General features: G+C 45.5%; 1 protein-coding gene across 1 annotated transcript in view; it reads right to left on the bottom strand.

Annotated features, from left to right (window-relative positions):
* Positions 1 to 19784, bottom strand: part of MYO1D (myosin ID) — a 233769-nt gene that overhangs the window by 124448 nt on the left and 89537 nt on the right. Inside the window, exons 17-19 of the mRNA XM_013005749.3 lie at positions 11872 to 12095; positions 6861 to 7005; positions 6240 to 6344 (exon numbers count right to left, since the gene is read on the bottom strand). Coding sequence (XP_012861203.3) covers positions 6240 to 6344; positions 6861 to 7005; positions 11872 to 12095 — 474 coding nt within the window. The remainder of the gene's footprint in view (positions 1 to 6239; positions 6345 to 6860; positions 7006 to 11871; positions 12096 to 19784) is intronic.

Consider the following 19784-nt stretch of genomic DNA (forward strand, 5'->3'; position numbering starts at 1 on the left):
CGCTTTAGACTGAATTCCTGCACTGAGGATGCTAGGTTAGATGACCCACCTATCGGGGTCAGGAAGACACACATGTCTGCAAGTGTTTGTACTGTGCTCTTTGGTGTAGCTACCTGTATAAAATCTCTAGACTCCTGAGTGTATTGAGACAAGTTTTCTTTCTATAATCAGAAATTTTAAAATAGCTCGACTTCATAAATTTTACCTAGAATTTATATCCAATACAGGATTCCTGTTAATTTCTTAATAATGTATGCTGGTAAGCATGAACTCTGATGAAGTGATTTGAATGAGTAATTCTTCCATATTTACAAGGGATCTTTGGCTCCTTTACAAGGTGTTAACGACCTCCAGAGGAGCCCTGGTGGCACAATTGTTAACTGCTAACTAAAAGGTCAGTGGTGTGAACCCATCAGCAGCTACCTGGGACAAAGCTATGACATAAAGATGTGCTTCCACAAGGGTTACAAGCCTTGGTAACCCCATGGGGCAGTTCCACTCTGTCCTCTAGGATCGCATAAGTTGGAATTGACTTGATGGCAACAGCCAACCAAGAGAAAGGGATAACTTAGACCTTGTTTATATGAAGAAGCTGCGACCGCTACAGGGGTAAGGTACACAAGAAGCAAACAAGTGGAAATGGCGGCACACAATGCTAGGAAGAAATTGAAGCTCGTTCAGGGGTTGGGAAACGTACGTGAGTGTTTCTGTGAAGGGCTTCTATAAGAGGGTTCCAGAGTGCCTACATTTGCAGGTAAATCTTTTCCTGAGAAAGAGAACGAAGCCCAGGGCGTATTCTACATCGGTAGTTAATGTCTAGCTGATGCGTGATGTCTCAATCCTCAATTTGAGCCACAGTTCCCTCAAGGAACCATGGTAACGCCATGCTTCTCATGACTGGAAGTAAACAAGGAAAAGAACCCCCATCCCGCAACTAGAGTAGAAGACACAGCCGGCATATGGAGAGACAAACATCACAGATGGCCACGGAAAACTGTGGATCGCAATGGAATACCGCCCTCTAGAGTACTGGAGAGCAGCCTCTAGGGGCCTAGAGCATTACGTGCTTAACTAATAGCTAGAAGGCTGGTAGTTTGAACCTCCCCAGGGGTGCCTCGGAAGAAAGGCCCGGTGACCTGCTTTCTGCAAGGTCAAAGGCCCCAAAGCCCCATGCAGCAGTTCTATGCTACACACATGGGGTCCCCACGAATCAGAACAGACTAGGTGGCAACTATCAACAAGCAACAATACAAATAAGCCCCCAGTTCCTTCAAAATACATGGTAACTACAACAATGGAACTGAGCACACCGATGATGAAGCTGGTACTCTCTCATTGCCATCCAGTCAATTCTGACTCAGAGCGGCCCTGTAGGACAGGACAGAACTGCCCTGGTGAGTTTGTTTCTGAGGCTGTAACTCTTTAAGGGAGCAGAAAGCCTTGTCTGTCTCCTGCAGATCTGACTGGTGGTTTCAAACTGCTGACCTTGTGGTTAGCAGTCCAACGTGTAACCACTGTGCCATCAAGGCTCTGTACTGGGTAGTTTTTGTCTATGAAGTTGCGATGGGCCTGAGTTGACTCAATAAGCAACTAATAACAAAACCACACACACCACACACAATCTTAATTATGTGACATTACATACACACACACACACACACACATACATGCACATACACAAGGGCTTCAAAAAGTTTGTGGATAAGCTCCATTATCTTTCAATTCTATTTTTCAAGGGATTTCTTGAAGCTCCCTTGTATGTTTAATTTCTCTCGATTTCCAAGTTCTTATCCAAAATATAGAGGAGTTAGAGGCTACTTTGAAAGCATTTTTAGCTTTGGTAGGATAGATTACATCTCAAAACTCCAAAAAAAACCTTGGGGAGGGCAAAATGAGCTGATACCAAGGCTCAAGTAGAAAGAAAATGTTTTGAAAACGATGATGGCAACATATGTACAAATGTGCTTGACACAATGGATGTATGCATGGATTGTGATGAGTTGTACGAGCCCCCAATAAAATGATTTAAAAACAAAAAATGAAAAACCTAATCAATGCTCTAAATATGTCCTTCACAACCAAAGCTTCATTTTTCAGTCTTCCACGTGATAAACGCGGTGCCTGAAATTAAGAGTAAAACAGCATCTCGGTGACGGCACCATGAGTAGGTAGGTAACATCACACAAACACAGTTTGCCAGAGGAGAGGCCGCGCTTGTCAGCAGGCCTGGGGCAGGGTGCACGCAGAGCTCCTCCCGCTGCGCCCTGTACAGTTCTGCGGTCCAGTCTGAGCCACCTCGGCGAAACCCCGCTCCTCTATCGACAGGCTGGTTGGAGAAACGCTGCAAACCAAGCCTCCTCTAGAATATCTATCCCCACAAATCCATGGACGGCGCGGATAATTCTGCACTTCAGGGCAAATTTAACTGTTTATCGCAGCATTTCCCCAATGCAATTAATCATGGAGGCCTCTCCCAGCGAACACCTATTAATAAATCAACAGAAAACTGTGAGTGTTACTGAAAGCTCGGGTGGAAAGGACCAGTTATCACTACGTTAAAGGAGAGCTTCTCGTCTTTTGTAGAATTGTATGCAGGAACATGTGCGTGTGCTGCGAACAAAGATACCATTAAAACAGGGCAAAAACGTGTTGCATAATGTCACAGGTCACGCCAGTGTCAGAACCAGCAGACCACAGTGATGCAGTGCACCATGAGGTCCTTTCTGTGATAATGCCTGTGAATTTATCTACAAACAACAATAAGCAAAGCTGCAATTTTTTTGAAGCTCTGTTGGAAATATTACTTTCTTTTTAAAAAAATGGAAATTCTACAGAGAACACGTCACAAACCCTTACCTTCTGTCTTAGAAACTCAAATTATCCTTCAAATTTCAAATAGGAATCAAGTGAGTGGGAAGGACATCATGTAATAAAGGAAAAGCTTTCAGTTGCATAACTAAGCTAAATCAAAATGGCAAAAACCCCTACATGCATATGCAAATTCCTAAATCCTAGACTTAATGCAAATAATTATGGCATAGGAAGACTATTCTTCTTCCACGTAGCTTCATAAATTAGTAGCAAAACTAGATCATCGATTCGGTTTTGGAAAAGATCTCATCTTCTCTCTATTATTTAAAGCTAAAGTCCTCAACCAAAAAAACAAACAAACCAAAAACTAAACCCTCCCAAAACAAATCCTACCATTTTGCTTTTGCCTGAATGTTTCCAGTGACCTATTTATAGGAACAGTACCCGGGGGGGACCTGAGAGAAAGTTTCCCTGGTGAGGGAGTCCAGGAGAAAATACACGCTGGGGAGAGCAGTTATTTGCACAAGTCTCCGACCTTTGGGGTTAATAGGAAGCAACTGTTTTCAAAAGAATCAAAGCATCAAAAAGAGGGCTTTTCTAAAGCCGACATCAGCAAATCCTTGGGATGGGAAGGTTCCTAAAGAAGACATTCTCTAAGCTATAATGTGAAGAAAGCTGAGCTTTCAGAGATCTTGGAAATATAGGCATGGGAATAAGAATTTCTCCGCTTTTACTCAGCAGGCTTCAAGGAGAGACATGTTCTCTGAGAGACAGTAAATTGTCATTACCCCAAGATGACGCAGTTCTTTGCACCCCCAACTCTCTTTGGGCAATTGAACTGATAGATCACTTGACTTCCTGGACACCTTAGCAGGAAGGAGCAAGGAGGGCCGTATCCAGGATAGCAGGCATGAGGATTCATGGCAAGGGCACCTGTCTCTGCTATGTTCACATACTGCCTCATGGTTTTACTCCGGCGTGTGTGGATGTGTGCATCTGGTTAATAAAATCCATTTCCTGCTTGTCTCCTTGACTCTAGGTGCACTTCTGAGTCTAGGAGCTCACCTAAACTTTGGATTGTGCGCCTCACCCTGAGATACTCCCAGTATGCTCTCCTTGACGCCATTTATGTCATTCTAAAGTTACACCAGTCTGACGTCTGCTTTTTAAGTCTCTATATTTAATGAGTTGAACTTTTCTTCCTTATCATGTTTAAACACATATTCAAGACATGTCCAAACTTTCAAAAGAGCTTGTTGGTCCTCCGGAGATGAATCTCAGAACAGACCGTCAGGATGGAAGAAGGCTCCTTCACGGTCCGCATTACGCAGATGACACAACCTTGCTTGCTGAAAGCAAGGAGCATTTTCTAATGGTGACCAAAGACAATGATCTCTTTTTCATTGAGGTGGATGGATTATACCTCAGTCAGAGAAAACAAAAATCTGCACACTTAGACCAATAAGCAACATCATCATAAACAGAAAAGAGACTGAAGCTATGAAGGATTTCATTTCAGTTGACTCCACAATCAACAACCATGGAAGCAGCGGTCAAGAAATCAAACAATGTTATCTAACTGGGCAAATCTGCTCTTCAAAGACTGTTTAAACTTATTAATTGGGAATTAATACATACATCATATAATTCCATAGTTCAATCACCTCAAGCAGAATAGTACAGTTGCTACCACAATCAGTTTGCAAACATTCTTTTTCTTTCTGGACTCCTTGACATTATCAATCTTTTACTCCAGCACGCCCAATGTACCGCTTCTCCCACCCAAAACCCATATTCTATTTGCTGTCTCTATAGGCTCATCAATCCTGGGTTTCATATACCGAAAACACATAACACAACTTCAAGAGGGTGACCACCAATGACATAACTCCTCTGAGATACACCCTAATATGAACAAACAAAAACCACACCACACAATACAAACCCAACATACAGAAAATGTTGAACACCAGATCAGGTACAGCATGCAACAGAGGGGGGATCAACTGACAGAGTTTTAACTGTTCAAGTCAGCTTTGTGCCTTTGATTTTCTATACTCATCTCTCTAGTGCACTCTGTTTAGTAACCACTTTCCTCCCAACCCTCAGTTATGGATAGAGGGATAGAGGAGATCATCGGAGGCGTATTTCTTATGTAGTTCCCACAAATGAATCTTGGGTTCCGACTGTCAGCCATAGCCTTCTGCAAACCAGATTCTCCTCCGTTAGGCCCTCCTTCGACTTCGGATGATACGATTTACAATCCTTTGGTGACTGATGATGGCGTGCTTCTTCCATGTGGACTTAGTTGACACAAAGACCCCTTTAAGGTGCTAAACAATTCGAGATGTCACTTTAAGGACTAAGGTGAGCCGGCCTCAAGTCAAGGTTATTTTCATGGGCCTCCTGTGCAGGTGAGAGCTGGACAACGAATACGGGTGACTATGGAATATACCATGGAATGAGGAAGGAGCTTGAGAGAAAGTCCGCCAGCACGCGTCTCACAAGCAAGGATGGCAAGTATTTTGGATGTGTCTCAGGAGAGACTAGTCCCTAGAGAGGGACATCATATTTGGTACAGCAGCGGGTCACAGAGATGGCGGGACACAGTGGCTACAGCCCTGGGCTCCCACACAGCAATGACCGTGAGGCCGGTGGAGGGCTGGGCAGGGTTTCCTTCTGTTGTACACAGGACGGCGATGAGTTGGAACTGATCTGAGGACACCCAGCAGCCACAGCACAGCCACAGCCACAGCACACATGGACGCAATATAATCTTCCTCTGCAGGGAGAATATTTGAGCAGGCTTCTGAAAGGTTGGCCCATTTGGTTGCTTTTCAAGGAATCAACTTTGAGTTTCTGTGATTTTTCTCTATGGCGTATCTATTCTCTATCTCATTAATTTCTACTCTCAATCATTTCCACCCACAGCTCTTCAATCCATTACCATTTTGTTATGTACTAGTCACATACGTTTAGCAAATTCATCTTTTATGATGGTTTCAATTTTCTCTGGTTTTCTAATCGTGTGCACGGCTTCATTTCTGATCACAGATGACCTCAGGTTCCACTCCTGCACTTGCTCAACTCCTGCTATCTCCAGCAACCCATGCCCTTTACTCAGACAAGCAGACGTAGTCATGGCCCATCACACTTGCCTCTAGACTCTTCAAACTCAGTGGATCACTTTCCTCCTTTCCAAACCACGTTCTTTCCCCCTCTTTAAAAGAAAGGGGCCCCCAAACTCCGTTTCCTTTAGGAAGACTTCCTAGCCTCACTCCTAATGTCCCTTCCTTTGGTCACTCCAACCATGCGCCACAACCATGCATCACAACACATTGACCATGCAGCCAGTCACGTGCCTGCAGGACGGAGTTTCAGCCCCTCAGCCATTTCCTTCCAAGGGGGTCAGCTTCCAGCCGTCTTACCTTACGGACATGGCAGGAGAAGAGGACGTTCATGTATTTGTCCTTTCGTTTCAGCTCATTAGCAACGGGGACAAAAGTGCCTGAGGTCTGCGGTGTATCTGGCTTCTGAAAGAAAAAGTAGGAAATACAAAGATCAAATGTGTCTGCTTAGCTTGTCACATGAAAAGGCAGCTCCCAGTACCCGGTGTATAACGGCGGGCACGCACACAGTTCCACACGTGCCCTTTTCAGCTCCCCAGACCAGATGGCCAACCACCCGCAGGCTGCTCTAACACCGGAGGGCCTCAACATTGTTTAAAATCAGAAATGGGAGGAAGGAGGCAATGCAGCTTGGAGAACAATCAATAGAAAAGTGGTTATTCCAATAGTCGCTGAGTTCTGCGAGGGAAGGTCAGGGTACAGTATGTTTCTAAAGCAACCCAGAGAACCCTTTTTAAAGGTGGGATGAGTAACGGAAAACATCAGATCGTGCACAGCTAGGGGCAGGAAATCAACTTCTTGTCAGTTAGTATTGCTCACAGAAATGCTTTCGTTTCTGAAGGTGTTTTATTCTTTCTACCAACGCTGGGAGAGAAAGATCTTTTGTCTTTGTTAGGGAGCAGAGAGAGACTCTGAGCTTACCGAAGCAAGATAGTTCCCTTCCCAGGCCCTCTGGAGCCCGAGATCAGCCCTCTGACCCTTCAGCATCTCCATGGCGGCAACCTTCGCCCTGACCTGGGGCAAATCTGCAGCAGGAATGTTCTGGATGAGCCGGGATGCTCTCCATCTACAAGTAAATGCACAGCACATTAAAGACACAACCCGAACCGCTTTTGGAATCAACTGCAGCTGCCGTTAAGCTTAAGAATTAAACCAAACGACTTCCATGTCTTATCTATAGAAAGTACACGGATTCCAAAACATATACAGAACTTGTTAAGATATACATGCTTTTTCTTTCATGCTTTTTAAAAAATGGGCAGATATCTTTGTTAAATTCACTTTGTTGTATGAAAATAACAATTTATATTCTATCAAGGGACCACGAGGGTGGGGGGGGGAGAAAAGAGGAGCTGATCCCAAGGGGTCAATAGAAAGTAAATGTCTAGAAAAGAACGATGGAATCTATGTACAAATATGTCTGATACAACTGATGTATGGATTGTAACAAGAGTTGTAAGAGCCCCCAATAAAATGACCTTTTAAGTAAAAAAAAAAACGGAACAACTAGAACTTAGTGATACATGAGTCCTCATAATACATGTTTAATTCAGAGCATAGGACTTTTAGCATTATCATCCATTCATGCACCAAACGTTACCTGGGTACCTGTCATCCTCCAGGCACTGCTCTAGGGGGTGGAGGTAGAGGAGTGAGCACACCTGACAAGGTCCTCTCAGGTGATCACAGTCCAGGGAGGGGAGACGGCCATGAATCCAGAAATGAGTAAATATAAGGTGTGAGTTACAGTGCCACGTGCCATGGAGGAAAACAAGCTGTGTACGCCAAGTTCAGGAGGGAGAGCAGGTGTTATCGGTTAGGACGGGGCAGGGAGGCACCGCTAATAAAAGGCTATGTGAGCAGAGACCTACAGGGAGTGGAGGGGCAGTTGCATGTACATCGGGGCCAGGGTATTCCAGGAGGAGAACACAGCAAGCAAGCAAGTACAAAAGCCTAAAGATGGAAAGCCGTGAACTTGTTAGGCGGGTGAGCAAAAGCAAAACAAAAACACCCCACAGTCACCATGGAACACTTCAACACACCTCTCTCAATATTCCACAGATTAGGTTGTTTGTTTTTTTAAGCAAGTATCAATTCAATGGAATAGAGAGACTACATCAGGGGATGATGAACTGCAGCATGAGCCACACTGGACCAGGGGCTGCTTTATACTGGGCGCGAGCTAAGAATGTTTTTGATCTTTTGAAAAGAGTTGCAAAAACCAAACCCAAACAAGAAGAATCAATGACTACACAAAATATTTGCTCTCTGGCCACTGATGGAAAGGCTTGCGAATGCCTGGCCAGATGATCAGAACTGTGTGTGTGTTCTCAACCAACAAGCAGAGCAGATGTGTTACTTCCAAATGCTCAAAGACGTGGGACCGTCTCCTGCATGCGTGTTTGCCACTGCATCCTGGGGACTTAAGGCAAAAGCCTGTGACACATTAGGTGTTAAACAAGTACCTGCTGAAGGAATAAATGGCATTTTATAAGAATTAATAAAGTCTAGGCCATAAATAAAAAATCCTCAAACTCTGAAAAGAAGACTATGCAGGTCACACAGTACAACATAACTGAAATTATTAACAATTTTTATTAACAAAAAATGTGCAGCACTGAAAAATACGTATTGTTTATTGTCACAGACAGTGTTTGTTATTATTATTTGCTGTCATGGACAAGTCTCTAGACATATATTCAAGTCACATAATTATACATAAACAAAGACCCAAACTCACTGCCTCTGATCGATGCCGGCGCACAGCGACCGTATAGGTCAGGGTAGAACTGCCCCTGAGTTTCTGAGACTGTAACTCTATTGGAGTAGAGAGCCCCATCTTTCTCCCATGGAGTGGCTGCTGCTTTTGAACTGCTGACCTTGTGGTTAGCAGCCCAGTTCGTAACCACTACACCACCAGGGCTCCTGCATAACAATCCAGATAATAGAATTTAGCTTGTGTTAAAAAGTGCTGTGAGATGTGAGATGTAGGCATATGGGTCATAATTATGAGCAAACCTCTCCTCGGTGCTTACTGCGTGTTCGCATGACATGAAATGCTTTCTGCATATGCACTCCTAATCTTTTACGAGGATTAGGCATACGTGTGCTACGGTGAGAAGCCTTTTACAAATGCAGAGACTGAGGCAGGGAGAGGGGTGACGTTTGCCCACATTGCACAGCCAGCCTGTGGCCGGGCAGGAGCATGAAACCCGGGTCTGTGTTTCTAACCCTTACACGGCCATGCTGCCCTGTGTGTGTGTATGGATAAACGCACAGAAAGGATTCTCCTCGTTGTTAAGGGGGAAAAAGACGAAAAGAAAATGGCAGAGAACTAAAGGGAAGTGTGGAGGGTTTCAACTTTATCTTCAACATATTTTCATATCATTTCCATGCACTCAGACATAATTACTTTTTACATGATGTAAAAAAATTCAGGTACATAGGACATTGGTTCATCAAAACAAAACAAAACAAAAACAACAAAAAATGTGCCCATGCCTTGAAAAGTCTGCCCCAAATCAACCTGTAGAGTATTACTCTGAAGAATAGAGGTCCTTTTGCTCTCAATAAGTCTGTATTATTTAATTTTTTTTAACGAGCAGTCATTTTCTCAAGCAAATGGCTACATATCTGAAACACATCCCTCTTCCTTTCTTTTTAACTCCTTTGAAAGTCACAAAAAGTGAAATTCAGTGGAAGGTGAACTTGAATTTAGTGCGGAACTACCAATCAGGGACCGGGCATTCAGGCTGTCAGTTATATTTCATGGTGTTCTTTGGGGAACATCATGATCCCAAAGGCCACGCTGGAAAGGCACTAGCGTAGCTTTTGAGACTCCATTGATCGTCGACGTCAAGACGATGCTCAGTGTCCCTGGAGCATGGCCGCTCCTCGTTACCGTGGAGTCGATGCAGACTCACGGAGACCCGGCAGGAGGCGCAGCGCTGCCCACAGGCTCATTTCCGAGACTGAATCTTTACTGAGGCAGACAGACGGCCACATCTCAGAGCAGCCGGTGGGTTCGAATCCCTAATCTTCTTGTTGGCAGCGTTTTAACTGCTGTGTCACCAGGTGTGTACCAGATAAAAATAGGCTCAACAAATGAAGAGAAAGAACCTCAAAACAACCACTAGCTCAGATGCAGGGCAGCTTATAAAAGAATGAAGATCAACGGAAAAGGTGCCAAATTTTCACGGGTGTGCTCCTTTTATTTTAAAAATAGCTTCTCTATAAAAGCCAAAAACAAAAACAAGAAGCATTGCCCTTTCCAGGATAGGTAGATCTATAAAGACAGTAACTGGATCGGGACAGGGCGGGGCAGGGGAGGATGGGCGAATGAGGAACTAACAACAATGAATAAGAGAAGGTAATCAAGCGGCCATCAAGCTCAGAAGCAACAAAGCCCACACGGAAGAAGCACACCAGCCTATGCGATCATGAGGTGCAAGGCATCATCAGAACAAAAAATCTTACCATAGTGAATGATGGGGGGATTGTGGAGTGGAGACCCAAAGCAGGCCACTGGAGACCCCTTTACTGGAGACCCCTTGCAAAGGGGTCTCTGTCTCGGTCTCGGGGAGAAGACGAGCCAGTCAGGGGGCGATGTAGCAATGATGAAAAATACAACTTTTCTCTAGTTTCTAAATGTTTCTTCCCCACTCCCCCTATCATGATATGAATTCGACCTTGCAAGTCTGGCTAGACCAGAGGATGTACACTGATACAGATAGGAACTGGAAACACAGGGAATCCAGGGCGGATGATCCCTACAGGACCAGTGGTGTGAGTGGCGATACTGGGAGGGTAGAGGGAGAGTGGGTTGGAAAGAGGGAACCGATTACAAGGATCTATATGTGACCTCCTCCCTGGGGGACGGACAACAGAAAAGTGGGTGAAGGGAGACGTCAGACAGGGCAAGATATGACAAAATAACAATTTATAAATTATCAAGGGCTCATGAGGGAGGGGAGAGCGGGGAGGGAGGGGAAAAATGAGGAGCTAATGCCAGGGGCTTAAGTGGAGAGGAAATGTTTTGAGAATGATGAGGGCAATGAATGTACAAATGCACTTTACACAATTGATGTGTGTATGGATTGTGATAAGAGTTGTATGAGCCCCTAATAAAATGATTAAAAAAAAAGAGAAGAAAATGTTCTGAAGTTGATTGCAGCGATGACTGCACAAATCTTAATGTGATCGACCAATTAAATTGTATGATACGTGAACTCTATATCAAGAAAATGATTTGAAAACAGAAAGAAAAGCTTGCCCTTAAACATGTTCTCACACTGAGTTGCGATCTGTGATCAGTTGGGAAACTAGAAGCACTTCTTAGACATCCCCCGCCCCCCTCCCAGCCACTGCCATCAAGCGTATTCTAACTCACATACACACAGCTTCGGGGGCTAGGAACCTTTATGGGAACGGACGGCCTCTTCTTTCTCCCTCAGTGAGGCTGAACCGCCGACCTTCAGGTGGGCAGCAGTTATGGGAGTTTCCCCGACAGCGTCCTCAGGGCCCCCTGGACCTGCATGAAGTATGTTTTCTACAGCTCGTGATTGTAGGTATGGGAAGGGGCACCACTGCTCGGAGCACAGTAGCCGACTTTCAAGTTTTAGGGTGGCAATCTTAATGAATCACCACTTCACTAATACACAAACAGAGGCCACTTGCGAGCAGCTTATATCAAATAGGACCTTGGATTCAGGGGTGGTGGCCACAGGAAGAATGGGTGGGTGGGTCCATTATTTCAGTAGGCAATTGGATGTCCTTTGAAGAAATGAAATCTATAAGACTGGGGACGTAGAAAGTGAACGAAGCGGTTACAGCAGCCGAGAGCTGAGCCGGCATCCTGGTTTTGGATTTGTGGTCTTATCGATGAAGCGTGCAGCCACGCACAGACGCAGCACATGCACACACACGTTCTTACCGATTGAAAATGGCTTGCAGGGCCTCCTCGAATCGGTGAAGGACTTTGGGAGGGGTTGGCCACTTCACGTGCTTGCCATAGTCGCGCATGGTCTTGATCCCCTGGAAGCGGCGGCCCACTTCCTGGATGTAGGACTTGACTTTGTAGCGGCGGTAGTACCTGATTATCGTCAGTGCTGCCTTGGTCCTCTTGTACCGCATGCGGGCCAGCGTGCCCCGCCACACCTTCACAACGGAGGACGAAAAAGGGGAACGTTACTGACTGGCTGATTGGCCAGATGGTAGATGCCTTTGGAAGGACAGACGCTCCTGTACTGAAAACAACAACCAGAACGACAAGTTCAATGGGAGCCAAAGCGTGCCGCCAACAGGAGGTGCTACTAAGGGCCAACTGGGTTCGCTGTTCCTCATTATGCCTTGGAGGGTGTGACCCGGTTTGCAGCAGAGTTCACTTTAACTTTACCATGATGAAAAGGAGTCAAAAGGCAAGCATCTGAGAAGAGATGTCTTAAAAGATTTGAAAAGGAGCAAGATGAGTCAGAAGTAAGTGCCGTCAGCACCTACAGTTCTCTTGGGAAACCCAACTTTGCATCATTCATGCACACTGGCCACCGATGTCCGAGAGAAAGATGAGGCTTTACTCTTGTCAAGAGTCACAGGCTTGGAAACCCACAACAGCATTCTACCCTGCTCTCTCGAGTTGCTAAGAGTCCAAATCAGGCGTCCTCAAACTACGGCCCGTGGGCCACATGTGGCCCGCCGGAAGACATTTATCCAGCCCGCTGGGTGTTTTTGCCCCATTTGTTTTTTCACTTCAAAACAAGGTATGTGCAGTATGCATAGGAATTTGTTCACAGTTTTTATTTTAAACTAGAGTCCGGCCCTCCAACGGGTCTGAGGGACAGTGAACTGGCCCCCTGTTTAAAAAGGTTGAGGACCCCTGGTCCAAATTGTCTGGATGGCAGTGAGGGTCTGTTTTTTTTAACTTGGCCACCATTGTAATGTCACTTTGCATTTACAAACAGAGTCAGGCACAGCCTGTGCACTCCACCCACCTGCCCCCTCTGCGTACGCTCCTGAAAATGTAGGTGTATTCCTAGGGAAAGGGCACAGCCGATTACCGATATGATAGGAATCTTTGTTAAGTTTTTTTCCTTTCACTTAAGCGGTCAGAAATCAATCAGACAACATAGAATTATCTCAAAGCCAGCTTCATCCAAGCACAGTGAGGTCTAAGATAATAATTTTCCCCCCAGGCTCCTCTGTCCAAGTATCCGATGTTTCAATCTCTCAAGCAAAAACAACTTGGGTGGAATATTTGGTTGATCCTGGGCTCCTTCCCTCCTTATCTTCTCTACCATCAAACGTACTCATTCTTCCACACCATTTCCAGCAGAAACCTCATCCTTTCCCTTTCCACTTGCGCATTACCCAAGGTCCCAAACGATCCCAATCATTCTTGTATCAACTCCATGTACCGTCTCTCCCCTCCCCTCCATGTTCCGGGTGATAGTTAATGCTGCTGCTACCTAAATAACCTTTCCACTTCTTAGCCTTCCTTCCCTTGGCTTTTCAGAACTAGGATTTTCGTTGGTTCAAAGACCACAGAAATGAGTAGATGCTCTCCAGACTCCTCCCTCAGGTCCCTTTTATTTCCTCTGAAATCCTGGCCCGTGCCCACCAGTCTCTCTCAGAGGAGCTTGCCTGACGGGGTGGGGGGGGGGAGCTGTGTTCATTTCAGGTCTGACTTCATGCAGACTCTTCTACTAGCAGTCTGCACTGGCGATGCGCGCCGTGTTCAGCCGCCTGCACAATAAAGATGGATTTGTTTGCATGCTACGTGTCAGGAGCTCATCAGAGGATCCCAAAGAGGGAAACAGAAAAACAACCCTACAATATCAAAGGCAAATGTGGCATGAAAGCAGTTTGTGATGGAAATCTAGAACCTGAATGTAAACAAATATCTAAAGACCACAAGGCAATGGAAGCGAGCTCCTTACTCTCCGTGGATTGCGTTCGGGAATGTTTTCAGTCAAAATGGCTTTCCTCCTCGCAGATGGCTGTGTTACGCCCCCACCCAAATGCTAAAATAAAGGCCACTCCTTTAGTGTCTTGGAAAACCAAAGGAATACAATTATAGGGTCGAAGTATGTGATTCCATCTCTTCAACAAAATGCAGTTGTTTTTTAAAAGTTTCATCGTGCTGGTACCTGTTTTTCTTTAAAAAGGAGCCTCCCTGTAGTCACATCTATATAGAAAACCAATCTTAACTTTTCAAAAAGGGTTTTATAGAATTTTTTTTCTCATTAAAATGTTTTTGGTTTGTGAGTGAAGGGAGACAACAGCGTAAGACATGAAATACGATAATAATATATAATTGATCAAGGTTCATGAGGGTGGGAGGGTGGGGAAAAAGAGCAGCCGATACCAAGGGCTCAAATATGAAGAAAATATTTTAGAAATGTTGATGGCAACATATGTACAAGTGTGCTTAATACAATTGAATGATGGATTATTATAAGATTTGTAAGAACCCTCCAATAAAATGATTAATAAAAAAAGCCGTTGGTTTGATTTTCTTATCTATTAGAAACAAACAAATAAACAAACCCCATTTCATAAGTTCTTTCTGAGAAGCACTTTCCCAGCTCCCCCAGCCTTGAAAATGTCAACTCTTTTGGGGGCTTATTTAAATATTGTATCTGAGAAAATCGAGTAGTACTAAAAGGCTCCCATAAGCAGCCCTTCCTCGGTCCCACCCAAACAAGCACCTCTCAGGTTCACTCCACAAAGGCCAACGATCCTAGTGGCTACTTCTGGTGTCATATATACAAATAATATACAATACATGGCATCCCTTGTTTTATAGCACTCAGCTTTACTAAGCTAAGCGGATAATGCATTTTTAAAAAAAATTTAAAAATGAAGGCTTGTGGAAATGCTGGACCCTAGGAAGAAAGGCCTGGTGATTTATTTCCAAAAAACAGCCAATGAAAACCCTGTGGATCACTACTGATCAACACTGATCATGGGGATGGCCCAGGACCGAGTAGCTTCTTGTTCCGTAGCCTGTGGCGTCTCCCTGCGTTGGGGGTTGAATGGATAGTGGCAAACAACAGCCTTGCCAGACTGAGGAGTGAAACGTGGCTGCCCTTCCTTAACTCTATCATGCAGACTTGGTTTTTTACCCGTGGTTAATAACGGTCTCATTTTTAATTTGCTTTGTTTTCTATAGGCCAACTATTTTTCTGTAAATGCACTCGCAGAAAAATCAAATGATCAGCAGTAATATTTCTAATTGTTAAGCACAGAAATGGGCCCTTTCTCTGTGATGCTTCCGATATTTCTAATTGTTAAGCACAGAAATGGGCCCTTTCTCTGTGATGCTTCCGATGTGCTCATCCTCCAACCTGGGTTGATCTGGAGGCCCACGGAGCAGCTTCTACCCTGGACTTTTCCCCACCACTCTTCACTGTTGGTTCCTTCATTCTTTTTTAAAAATTTTTTATTTTATTTTTTTTGGTTCCTTCATTCTTGAGTTCTTTTTCGGCATTTTCCTCCCTTCAGTGGTTCCAAGAATGGTGTGTGGTAAATTTCTATTCTTTCATTTCCTTCCGAGTGCAAAGCAATGGCCTGAAATATGAAGATCTTTCTTGGGGTTCCAAAAATGGAGTAGTTGAGGGCAGGCTTTGGGATCAGACGAAAGAAACCCAGAACCAAACATGCTTCTGTTGAGTAGGTCCCTCCTTTCTAGGTTCCATCACCAGTGCCCTAATGGTGCAGCGGGTTAAGCACTGGACCACTAACCAAAAGGCTGGCTGTTCAAACCCAGCAGCTGCTCCGTGGGAAAAAGATGAGGCAGGCTTCTTCAGTCAAGTGCATCATTTCAGAACCCCATTCAGAGTGGAATTCCTAGCAATTCCACTCCGTCCTCCGTGGTCGCTGTGAGAACAAACTTGACAGAAGTGGGCTGAGTTTGTGGGTTCGCTCTTCAAATCCTGGTCCCATTTCACAGGAGCTTGGGCAAGCTTCTTAATCTCTCCAAGTCTCAGGTGGCAGTTACATAACCTTTTGTCAACTTGTGAAGGGGTGGAGTCTAGCCTGTCAATCAGGTCACAGCTTGATGACCTCATTTGGAGGTGCCATGGAGATAAAAAGCTCACTGGAGGCCAGATACACACTCACTCCCTACGAGACATTTCTGCTGACAAGGCACATAGAGCTAAGCTGATGGTAGCCAGAGCCTTGGAGCTGGAGATCCACTCCAACATTAAGATGATTCCACCGCCACTGGATCCACAGGATTTTCCACCCACTGGCCTGTGATCTTCCTGTATTTGGCGTCATTGCATGTGTTACATGAGTCTGAACAGGAACCAGACTGGTATCAGACATATGGGCTAATATTGGACTTACAGACTGGATCTGGATATTTTCTTAATATACAATTCCTCTTTGATATAAAATTCTTTCCTATACATATGAGTCTCCCTAAAATTGTTTCTCTAGTCTACCTGGACTAACACATCTCACTTTCCTTATTTGCAAATTGGGGATGAGAATGGCATGTTATCTCATAAGGTTGTTATGAGGGTTAAAAGAGCTAGTACACAGAAAACACTTAAAATAGTGCCTGGTAGGGTAGTAGTACTCAGAGAGTATTAGTTGCTATGAAAATTTGAAAGTGTATCTGGTGCACAGTGATTAAGAACTCAGCTGCTAAAGAATGGCAGTTCAAATTCACCAGGTGCTCCACAGGAGAAAAAGGTGGCCGTTGGCTTCTGTAGACTGATAGTCTCTGGGACAGCTGACTGAATCACTACCATTGAGTCAATGCTGAGTCATAGTAAGCCCCTGTGGGTTTCTGAGACGGTAACTGTTCAGGGGAGTAGAAGGCTCGGTCTTTCTCTCTCAGAGCTACTGGCAGTCTCGAACTGCTGACCATTTGGATTGCAGTCCAACACATAACCACTGCACCACCAGGCCTCCTATGGGGCAGCTTCAGTCTGCCTGAACGGGTCACCAGGAGTCCGATTCCGCTTGAAGACAATGGGATTTGGTTTTTGTTTCAGCTGGGCTGTGCGACTTGTTTTTGTAGGTCAGTCTGATCGTTGTGATCTAGTGACTCTTCAATGAAGGTGAGCTATTTCTCCTTAGTCTCCCAATGGCGCCCAAACTGTGTGTGCGATGGGATTCTGTTAGTCTTCTATCTAGAGCGCGATGGATAAGCCTCAGCTAATCTTGCAGTTGCCTGAGGGGGTTGGAGAGGGCGCCAGGGCAGCCTTTGGTGGGTTCTTGCCCCAAAGTTCATGAAATCCATGCATCTGAATATGCCTTGTGGCATCTGGGGTACATGGTGGATTTGGGGGTTGTTATGGGGTGAGCTTTCTTTTCATGTGGAGCCTTTTCTTGGCTTGGATGAAATAATTCCTCCTTGTAGCTGCTTCCCCCATCCCTTGCCCCTCTTACCGCGGAGTCAGAGGTGGGAAAGGGCAGTCTGACTGTTCTTGCCTGGGGGAAGAAGTCTTCGGGAGGGAAGAAAGCGTCCCGAAAGGGCGAGTGGGAGATTCGGAGTCTTCGCTCAGGACGCCAACGGCTTCAAACACAGGGAGACTTTGCAGAACACCTCCCTGCCTTCCTTTTGAAGAATACATATCAGTGTTTTAGCACTTTCAATCTGACCCCATTTTTTCTCCTCCTGGATGAAAGTCTTCAAACTTGTGGGTACAAAATTGGACTCTCTTTTGGGTTTGGGGGAGGAGGGGATGTCACGTTCCTCACTTCTTATAGGTTTGTTTATTTCAGACAATTTTGGGCAAATATTTTTGTGAGCCCACCACTCTGCAACTAGACACCAACTGTATCAGAAATCCCCTAGGCTTCGAGCCCCAACCCTGCCCACCATCCCAACATGAGAAAAAATGAGCCCTAAAACACTGTCGAGGAAACCAAGTCTACAGGGAAATGATCATAAAGCTTTCCTTGAAATTTCACATTTGGTTTAAACAGATACATTTTCACCAAAGTTGGCATGCTCGGCAGGGAGGGGCTGTTGCCATCTCCCCACCAATGGCCTACAGGTTGAAGAGGTCCCCCCCTTCTCGTTAAGAGCAGCTTCAATGGCTGGGCTTTTCAAGAGCCATGTGAAGCTCATCTCCATCAAGGGCTCTGCCTGATGACAGCTTCAGAAAGCATAATATTAAGTGTTTTTCTCCATAAGCAAAACGCTTCCTATGCATTTGCATATGTCTCGAGAGGTATTGTCTCTGAGGACATGCTGCGATGGGAGAAGGAGCAGGAAGCTGCACGAGGCCCTCTGGGGCCTGAGAGGCAACACTGCACAGACAGAGGCCACCACGCAGCAAGCAGAAAGACAGAGGGCGAGGAAGACAGCCAAGCAGGCTCAGAGGGAACAACACTGGAGTGGCTGAGGTTGGGGATCTAATCCATCTCTGCAGTACCCCTACTTCCCAATAGGCTCTTCTCCCCAGTGTAACCTGCACAGGCCACACTCTCTGGATGGTGAGACTTTGTCTCCCATACTGTAGACACGTCAGGAGAGACCAGTTCCTGGAGAAGGATGCAGTACAGGGCAGCTTGGTACAGTAGAGGCACAAAGAAAGACTCTCGACACAACAGACCGACACAGTGGCTGCGACCTAAGACCAACTGTGAGGATGGGGAGGACCGGGCACTGTGGTGTTGTTCACAGGGTCGCCGTGAGTTGGAGCTGACTCACTGGCACCTAACAACAGGCCAGGGAGCCTCAGCTAACCATTCAACGACTAGCTGCAAGGTTGGCAGTTCCAAGCCACCCAGAGGCTCTTTGAAAGGCAAGCCTGGCTTCTGAAGACATTTTGTTTCTGCAAGGTCACAGTCTTGGAATTCCTGGGGAGCCGTTCTATTCCACACACATGGGGTTGCCATGAGTCTGAGTCACTCTAACAAGTAACCGCAACAGATTTAGGGCTTTGTCTACATCTCCATTGCCTTGCCTAATGCCCCAAACAGTGCCCTTGAGTCCAATGCTGAATCAGAGGGACCCTACAGGAGAGAGCAGAACTCCCTTTGTGGGTTTCGGAGGCTGTACCGCTTTATGGGAGTAGAAAGCCTCATCTTTCTCTCCAGGATTAACTGGTGGTTTTGAACTGCTGATCTTGCAGTTAGCAGCCCCACGTCTAACCCATTACATCCTTCACTAATATTTTTTGAATGAATGAATGTTCTAAACATCAGTTTTCAGGCCCAATACAGGACCTCTCAGCTCAGTTTCAGCTGGAGTGTTTTCAGTTGCCTACCCTTGTGGTCTGGAGGTTCCTTTTTAAGGCACGTGGTTCTTGTATGACACACAACATTTCTTCCTTGCAGAGGGTGGGAATTGTGGCTTTACTTATTAACCCCCTTGATGCATTGCACCTGTTACCTCTGAAGTTCCCTTCTTCTCTTTTCTTTTGGTCTTGGCTGTTCTTGCTAGAGGCCATCCTCAAAGACCAAGGGCCTGCCCATTGGCCAACCATTCCTAGTAAAGAGTGAAAAGTCGATTGGAAGCTCTTGATGTGTGCTGTATGGCAGATTTCACTACAGGTTGTTAGGTGGGGATCAGCCATTTATAGCGGGGCTGAGAGATCGCTATCTTAAAATGTTTTCTCTCTGCTGCCAGAATTCTTAGGAAATGGGGTGTTGGGTGGGGTGGAGGATCTCCTCTTTCAGTCTCCAGCCTTGCACTTCGTCTTCTTGGCTTCATTCTGCCTCTGTGCCTGATCTCCAAGTCCAGGGTCTCCCTACTTCAATTTCTTCAGAGTGCTTTCAGAATGAGCCAAAGGCAGGAGTCCGGTTCTTAGAAGGGTCTCTCATCGCTCCTGACATGGTTTTCCACCCACGGTGCCTATCTCAGCTCTTCCTGCTAGGAGTTTC

The sequence above is a fragment of the Echinops telfairi genome, unplaced genomic scaffold, assembly GCF_000313985.2.
Source record: "Echinops telfairi isolate 266 unplaced genomic scaffold, ASM31398v2 ScPeMD7_7458;HRSCAF=8496, whole genome shotgun sequence".
Classification (NCBI taxonomy): Eukaryota; Metazoa; Chordata; class Mammalia; order Afrosoricida; family Tenrecidae; genus Echinops; species Echinops telfairi.